At 44.1% G+C, this 9,272-nt stretch overlaps 1 protein-coding gene across 1 annotated transcript; it reads left to right on the top strand.

Moving 5' to 3' along the window:
• The first annotated feature begins 6,367 nt into the window (after positions 1–6,367).
• LOC121534460 (leukocyte cell-derived chemotaxin-2) lies at positions 6,368–8,898 on the top strand. Its single transcript, XM_041841055.1, has 4 exons — positions 6,368–6,495; positions 6,742–6,853; positions 7,172–7,323; positions 7,817–8,898. The coding sequence occupies exons 1-4, from the start codon at positions 6,456–6,458 to the stop codon at positions 7,981–7,983; spliced, it is 471 nt and encodes a 156-aa protein (XP_041696989.1). The 5' UTR covers positions 6,368–6,455; the 3' UTR covers positions 7,984–8,898.
• Positions 8,899–9,272: the final 374 nt, after the last annotated feature.

Below are 9,272 nucleotides of genomic sequence, written 5' to 3'. Positions count from 1 at the left end.
CGGTAGAAAGGTTCCGAACTGACAACGCGATCTCCTGTAGTACCGTGCTATGATGACCCAACATCTTCTCCTGCTGGGTAATAGCATGGCGAACAGAGTCCAGGTCCGCTGGGTTCATTACTGGCCGGATCGTTCTGTCACGGTTTACTAAGCCAGAACCCAGAAGCAGACCAGGACAAGGTAAGTGGTGTCAAAAGGTGAGTGTTTATTTACTGAACCAAGGGTGAAGGGAAATAATCCAGGGAACAGAGCGGCGGCGTGGAGGAGTTGTAGAGGGTCCAGTGGTTGATCCGATGATGGCTCGGCAGCCGCCGACCATCAGGCAGAGGTTGGGTAGAGGTTCCGGACGAGTGACTGTGGGGAGAACAAAAACGGAGGTAAGTACCAGGCAGGTCAACAGGGTGCAACAAAACAACAAAAACTAACTCTAGTACTGAGGCTGATACGCCGGCAAAACATACTGTTCATGGCTAACGATCCGGCAGGAACTGGATGTTGGGCCAGACCCTAAGAAGGGTGATGATTAGGCCCAGGTGTGCCGATTGCTGATGGGAAGCAGGTGCGGAAACAAGCGCGCTCCCCGGAGCGTTCCCGAACCCTCGGGAAACAGGAGCTACGACCAGAAACACTCGTCACCAGACAGGACCCGACTCAGACCGCCGGGATCGTTACAGAGCTATTGCTAGTGAAGTGTAACATTGTATTAAATCATCAACTGGATCAGGCCAGAAGCTGTCGCTAATGAACTTGCAACATTGTATCAACTAGCCTATTCCGGGGCCCTCAGAGTTTCCCTTGCCAGTGAGCTCGGGACAGACAGCCCGGGACAGAAAGGTGTTTCCAACTGGATATATGGGATCATCATATCATAATATTTTTCTCTTTCACACCGAGGCTTGGTGATTATCGAGGCTGGGAGTGTTGGAAAGATTTTTCAAATACTGAGGAACTATCATTTGCAATGGATGTAAAAAAACAGACTTCATTTACAATGTGTGAGGTGAAAAAAAAAATGACTGAGCTACTCAACTTATTAGTGGTGGGCGTGTTGAATTAAGACAATCAGAAATCAGACATTGCCAAATGGGCACTTTCCTGCATTTGTATGCAGCAGGCCAGGCAGGCCTACTTCTATGCATGCTCAGGCGACACACGCTCCCTCAACGTTATCAGGACAGAGAAACACAACAGTGGCATAAGCCAAGAGGCAAGAAGATTGATGCCAAGCCTATTACAGCGGTCTTGGAGGCAAAGGCAAAAGTGAGCCGGGAAGAGAAGACCAGTCTACTGCAGTTAGAAATTTGACTGGTGACCTACATGTGAATTCGTTGGTTACATCTAATGCATGTAATAACTAATTCAACCATAAGATAATATTATAACACAGATGCAAGTCCATTATATCTTCAACTGTTATGTATCTGTCACGACTTCCTCCGAAGCTGCCTCCCCTCCTTGTTCGGGCAGGCTTCGGCGTTCATCGTCACCGGCCTACTAGCCACTGCCGCTCCATATATCATCATTCCATTTGTCTTGTCTTGTCAATTACACACACCTGGTTCGTATCCCCTCATTAGTACATGTATAAGTGGGCTCCCGAGTGGCGCAGTGGTCTAAGGCACTGCATCTCAGTGCTTGAGACGTCACTACAGACCCCCTGGTTCGATTCCAGGCTGTATCACAACCGGCCGTGATTGGGAGTCCCATAGGGTGGCGTGCAATTGGCCCTGCGTCGTCTGGGTTTGGCCGGTGTAGGCCGTCATTGTAAATAAGAATTTGTTCTTAACTGACTTGCCTAGTTAAATAAAGGTTAAAATAAAATAAGTGTTTCCTCTGCCCCCCTTGTCCTTGTGGGTGATTGTTATTTGTGAGTTGAGTGTAGCTCGGTTGAGCTACAGGTACCTTGTATTTCCGGGGATATTGTTCCCCGTGTGCCTGTACTTTGTTGATGCTATCCAGCGTAACTGTGTCCTACGGAATAAACTCTGTATTCGGTGATTTACCCTCCTGTGCCTGACTTCTTCAAATCACATTCTCACAGTATCAAAGAAACCCATGTTTTAGATGTGGGTAGGTACTTACTGTAAAGGCACAAATATATGGTTAGCAGCAGAAACAGTAGAGTATGCATAAACAGATGTCATCAAATGTTTCCACCTCCATGGTTGTATGTTTATGTTTTCAGGACAGTGTCAGAAGTAACAGATTAAGATTGGTGGGCGTATAACGTGAACGTATAGCAACCCAAAGGTTGCAAATTTGAATATCATCACGGACAACTTGAGCATTTTAGCTAATTAGCAACTTTTCAACTACTTAGTACTTTTTAACTACTTTGCAACTACTAAGCATGCTAGCTAACCCTTCCCCTAACCCTAACCTTAACCCTTTTAGCTAACCCTAATCTTTACCCTTTAACCTTTAACCTAACTCCTAAACATAACCCTAACCTTATCCCCTAACACTAACCCCTAGCCTAGCTAACGTTAGCCACCTAGCTAGAATTCGTAACATATCATACGTTTTGCAAATTCGTAACATACTGTATAGCATGGTTGGGAATACCTATACAGATGTCTGTCTGTCTGTGTGCATGGGTGTGTGTACATTCTTTATTTCAGTACACACACGAACCAAAACAATAAACCAAACGATACGTGAAGTCCTAGGTTATACACAAAACCATACGGAACAAGATCCCACAATAAACTAGTGAACACAGGCTGCCTAAGTATGGTCCCCAATCAGAGACAACGAGCTACAGCTGTCTCTGATTGGGAACCACCCTGGCCAACCTAGAAATAAACGATCTAGAACAAAACCCATAGAAAACTAAACATAACAAGTCCACACCCTGGCTCAACATTTAAGAGTCCCCAGAGCCAGGGCGTGACAGTACCCCCCCCAAAGGCGCGGACTGTGACCTCGCCAACCAAACACAACAGGGGAGGGGCCAGGTGGGCATTCCGCCTCGGAGGCGGATCCGGCTCCGGGCGTGACCACCACTCTCCCTCTACCCCCCTGTAGCGCCCCTGGTCTGGTCCCGCTGGCCGGAGCTGGACTGGACACCGGTGGAGCGGATTGCTCTGGCTCCGGAGTGGAGCAGCTGACCGGTGCCGGACCAGGCACCGGTGGAACAGGCACGGACCGTGCCGGACTGACGACGCGCACCACTGGCTTGGTGCGGGGAGCAGGAACGGGCCGGACCGGGCTGGCGACGCGCACCACTGGCTTGGTGCGGGGAGCAGGAACGGGTCGGACCGGGCTGACGACGCGCACCATTGGCTTGGTGCGGGGAGCAGGAATGGGCCGGACCGGGCTGACGACGCGCACCACTGGCTTGGTGCGGGGAGCAGGAACGAGCCGGACTGGGCTGACGACGCGCACCACTGGCTTGGTGCGGTAGCAGGAATGGGCCGGACCGGGCTGACGACGCGCACCCCTGGCTTGGTGCGGGGAGTAGGAACAGGCCGGACCGGGCTGACGATGCGCACCACAGGCTTGGTGCGAGGGACAGGAACAGGCCGGACCGGGCTGACGACGCGCACCACAGGCTTGGTGCGAGGGACAGGAACAGGCCGGACCGGGTTGTGGAGACAGACTGGAGGTCTGGAGCGGAGAGCTGACACAACCCGTCCTGGCTGAATGCCTATCTCCACACCCTGTGTGTGAGGCATCAGCACAGGACGTACAGGGCTGTGCACTCGTACTGGCGCTACAGCACGTGGCACTGGCGCAGGATATCCGGGACCGAGGAGGGGTACTGGAGGCCACAAGCATTGAGCCGGCACACTCCGTCCTGGCTGCATGCCCACCTTAGCACGACACGTGCGTGGTGCTAGCACAGGACGTACAGGACTGTGCCGGAACACTCGCGGCACAGTACGTGGCTCCGCATAACCCGGAACCTGCCCAGTCTCACGCTGCCTAGCCTGAGTACGGGGAGTTGGCTCTGCTCTACCTCTAGGCTCCGCCAACCACCCTTCCAGCCCCCCAAACCTGGTGGCCTCCTCTCCTAGATCGCCGATGCGCCCTGTATCTGCCTCCAGCAGCCCCGTCGTCCACGGCGTGTGCCCCCCCCAAAAAATTACTTGGGGTTGCCTCTCGCGTGTCCATCGTCGGCACGGTTGGCGCCGTTTCTCCTCTCCTGCCTGGGCCTTTACTTTTGCCCATGGCCCTCTGCCCGCGAATAGGTCCTCCCAAGCAAACATAACAAGTCCACACCCTGGCTCAACATTTAAGAGTCCCCAGAGCCAGGGCGTGACACACATATCCTACTCCTTGCATTACTCAGTTATTGCCGTTCTCACAATATTCTGCACCATGTTTTCATAACAGTTTCTCCCCTCCCTAAATTGGGAGGCCTCTTTATCTTAGTTTCTCAGTTGTCTTTGTTGTCTGGCCTAACTCTTACTCACATTGCTAAATAGTGGCTCAATGCCATAGCCTTTACTGGTCCTACACTCACACATTTCTAACACATTATACACAGTTTCAGGGTGTAATAATTAGTCATTAATAATTAATCTATCAACTTTGCAAAGTGATGATACATGTAGTGTGTTATTCATTCAGTTATTCATTTAGTGTCAAGGTTATATTGTTTGAGGTCTCTTGGGTCAAATGATATGTAAATCAGACATCTGTTACCTACGTTGTACTTGTGATTGCACTAAGTTGTGTAGTTATGTATGAGCTATGTAAGTTGTATATAATTTATGTATAAAGCCTCCATTTAAAGGATTTACTTATGAAATGTTCTCCTGAGTGTCTGTCAACATTTGGCGCTTGTAACGCCAGGGTAGTAATTTGGCTCTTGTAACTCCAGGGTAGTGGGTTCGATCCCCGGGACCACCCATACGTAAAAAATGTATGCACACATGACTGTAAGTCGCTTTGGATAAAAGCGTCTGCTAAATGGCATATTATTATTTATTATTAACATTTGGTAATGTAGGTTAGGTTGAATTAAACCTCATATTACAATCCCTTTCTTTTGGAGGTGGTCTGCATAGTATGACTGCATTTCCTCCAGCAACAGCAGCAGCAGCAGCAGCTGATTTGGATGCTGAAGTCTTGGCTTCCCATCAACAAAGTGCTGAAAGAATTATGTATTTTAGCAGATAGCCAGCTAAAGATTTGTGATACAACATGTATCCTAACAAAGTTAGCTAGCTGACTTGTTAAAGGGAAATGTCTAAATGTTTCAACTTCATATTCATAATCTCCAGCACCACCTCAACATCAACATATGTGAAAATGACGTGTTTCTATGTTTTGTAGTAATACAATATAGAGGAAGATAAAGTGTTTCCAATGACATCATCAGTGTGCATCTTGTGATTTTAACCAATTATGATTAGGCATTGCCTACTAATTGGTTGATGATGTCATTGGAAACACTTTCATTGGAAATGTCCCTTTAACCAGGTGGTAGCTGGCTTCTTTTTTCTCCATAGTAATATATTGAGATATTCGACATTATGCACTTCATCCACAACCTACACTTCTCTCCATTAGATTTTGGTTTTGGAAAGGGTATAAAAAAGACACCACCGTCTAACCTCTCCAGCTACTGACTGTCAGTATTACATGTGCCCCAGGCACACCGTTTTACCATTTTCTGTTCACTTGTAGCAGAGAAAGGAAAAGTATCCCTACCTGTAGCCCATAGACAACATTAGGATTTTTTCCGGAAAGCTCTGATTGGGCGGAGTTTAGCGAAGGGTCAATTATGTAAAACTGATTTGTGATACCTTTGATGGTTTCTTATAACCAGGTGCTTTACATTCTAACCAATACACTTGAACATTATCACAATAGCAGGTCAAAGATGGCCATTATGTGTTTTTTATAATTTTGTATTGTTGTATAATGTACACCATGTGTTAGGCACTTATTTCTGAAATAAAGTTTAAATTTATTCTCTATTGGAGTATATTCATTGCTTAAAGTGATAGTTGACCCAAATGTCATAATATGTCAACCTTTTTCTGTATTTTGTATTCTGAACATACCTTATTTGCCAAGAAACATGTAAAGGTCAGGGACAGGCTTCAAGTTTCAAGTCCAAATAAATGCTTACTTGCAGCTTCCTTCTCGACAATGCAACAACAATAAAACATTATAAAAGATAAGAATATGAACATAAAGTAAATGGCTCAGAAGAATAGAATAAACATTTTAGCAAAACACCACTTGTTTACCCTGCTGTCCACCATTTTGTTCTACCAAATCTTTTTTTCTGGCTTTCACAAAGTAAACAAAGCATTTCCAGATTCAGGTTTTTCCACTCTGAGGAAAGATTGTGAAACAAGGGTGTGCAATGTGGGAAAGTTGTACTTCAAGAGGTACTTAAAGCACAGACATTATGCAGTCAGAAGCACAGACTGAAGCTGAGCAAGACCTTCTCGTAGAGTTTCTCCTTGAGTGAAAGTATCACCTAAGGTTTCAACATGAAGACTGCTGTTCTTTTGTTTACTGTGGTCCTCATAGGTAAGAATAATCCAAAATGACTTATTCAACTATTAGGTAAATCCATTGCAATATCTATCACATTCTTATATAGATTCAAATCAAGTAGCTGGCCAGCTCGCACATGCGGTTTGGTTCTGGGTGCAGTTTCTGTTCAATATAATTTTGGCATCTTAATATAAATGCCCTTAAATAGTTTAGTGGAAAATATCAGCATAAAATGTTTTCCTCCTTAGTCAATATATCTGTTGTCCATCCCATCTCTAGCTGTGTTGTCAGAGTGTGAGATGGTCAAGTTTGGTCAGCTGTGCAGCGGCAACTCCAGTAACAGGAGGAGGACAGGGGACAGATGGGGACAAGGACAATACGGGGCACGCAGGTATGGCAAGTGTGTGTGTGTCTGTATGTATTTGTGGCATGTATTTTGATGTATCAGTTTGGTTTTGTTTTATTTTACTGTCCGCAATTTACCTCATACTTTAGTTGGTGAGATGTTAACCACATTCCATGATAATTATTTAAATCTTAGAACCCTTTAATACAATATAATATAACTTTGATCTGAGACCATGCTCTTACTGTATACAGTACAATACTTTACGACAGAAAAGGATGAAAACATACCATAGTGTTGTGATTGAGAGACTCTGAATGAATCCCCCAGCATTAATTAACCCTTTCCTATCTCTATGTCCAGAGGAGACCGTGTGCATCAGGGCCTGGACATTGTGTGTAATGATGGGGCCACAGTGTACGCTCCATTTGACGTGACGCTCAACGGGAAAGTGATCGTGTACACAGACCCGAAGAAGGCAGCCATCAACGATGGGATCAACCTCAGTGGAGAGGGTCAGTGTCTATCCTGAATCATGTTTTTAAAATAACTGAGATAAATAGTTAAGTTAATGCCATGCTTGTAAATATGCACTGTATCCCGATGGGACTCCCTAAAAACCAACCACTTCATACAAAGTGATTTTGTAACAGGCTAGGAAAGCATTTTCGCTAACCCTAACCCTAACCCTTTTCTTAACCTTAACTTAATTCTCCTAACCTGCTACATTAATTATCCTTACCTATTGCGTAAGTTCTCCTAACCAGCTACGAAAAAGACACTTTTGGTCGTGGCTGTATCGAAGTGCCGTGTTTTTAGGCTGTCCCGTATCCCGATATTCTGACTCTGTTGTTTCACTGAGGTATACTGGCAACTAATATGTCACATGGCAGAATGGATATTGGAAGAATATATGGGATATCATTGGGTAATGGTTCATTCATAAACTATTGAATCGATTGGCTAATTGATTGATTGACTGACACTGTGGTTGTCTCTGTTTTCTAGGTCTGTGCTTTAAGCTGTTCTACGTGAAGCCTGACAAGTACTCTGGGGTGGTGAAGAAGGGCCAGAAGATTGGGACCATGCTGACAATGCAGAGTGTCTACCCAGGGATCACTTCTCACGTCCACGTCCAGATGTGTGACAAGTCCAACCCCACCAAGTTCTTCTAATGGAGTCCCCTTTGGCCTCTCCTTCAACCAATCAATCAAGCAATCAACAAAATGATCATAATCATAGGGCAATAGATGGCCTTAATGTGTTTAATGTGTGTAATTTGCTATTATGATTATTATTTGTTTTATTATTATTAAACCTTTACAGGTTTTTCTCATGGAGATAAAATCTATTTTTCAAGACAGACCTGGTTATAAACGTTTTTTTTTTATTATAGTATAAAATATATAAATGTTGCACACTTCTGGAATAATGTTTTACATTAACCCTATAAGCATCAACAGGGGTAAATTCATCATTTTGAAATCCTTTTTTTATCCTTCTGAAAATGTTACGTTGATTTCTGTGTTAATGTATAATTTCTATGTTATATATATAATCTCTCTTTTGTATACTCAATAGTAAACTTTGTGAAAAAAACATGATAGATTTCAAACAAATACATGTATGTCATTGAACAACCCCATACCATGACTAGATGGTGAAAAAAAACCACACATATCTTTCAAAAGTTCTTGAAACAATAAAAGCTAATTTACCAACATTTCTGAAAATTGATATATAGAGATTTGGAATTAAACTTCTATTGATCAAAATAACAGTTTAAAACATGAAAAACATACAAAAATGTATATTTTTAAACATAAAAGTTGACTATAAATGTGTGAAAATTAAAAATTGTATGCATATTTTGGGGAATTTCAACCATTCACTTGTATTACAAAATTTTTATAAAAGAAAAAGTGTTACTGTTTGAAAGAAAGTGTCATTTTGCCATCGTTTCCAATTTGGGGTCAAAAATGACCCCTGTTGGTGCATTTAGGGGTTGAAATATGTTGGTGCGTTTGGGCTATTAACAAGAAAATACATACATAATAAATAATTCCTAATAAATAATGTGTATTTTTGTATCTGAGCCTCCGTTTTGGATTTTTCCATATTTTTGACAGTATCATTCGTCATTCTCTCAATAAAAACAACGGTGTGGCTGTGCAACCTGTGTTCAGGACACCTTTGTCCGGTGCACTAAACAACCTAATGTTCCGCGCATGTGTTACTTTACACAACCAAAACCAAATAAAACAAGCGCAACCATTAAGGCAATGTCGAGCCCATGTGGAGGGGGAAGGGAATGAGGAAGTAGATGTGCTGACTAAACAGTCCCTTCAGAGAGAGGAAGTGGAGGTGCCAATGAACAAGGCAGAGGCTAAGGGACTGATGTGGACAGTAGTGGTGCAGAGACACTAAGGGCAGGCATCCATTCCAAGTACAGAGGAATAATAAA

This window comes from Coregonus clupeaformis, chromosome 2 (assembly GCF_020615455.1).
Source record: "Coregonus clupeaformis isolate EN_2021a chromosome 2, ASM2061545v1, whole genome shotgun sequence".
In the NCBI taxonomy this organism is placed as follows: domain Eukaryota; kingdom Metazoa; phylum Chordata; class Actinopteri; order Salmoniformes; family Salmonidae; genus Coregonus; species Coregonus clupeaformis.
The sequence above is the reverse complement of the archived record's forward strand: the minus strand, read 5'-3'. Positions and strand labels throughout refer to the sequence as shown.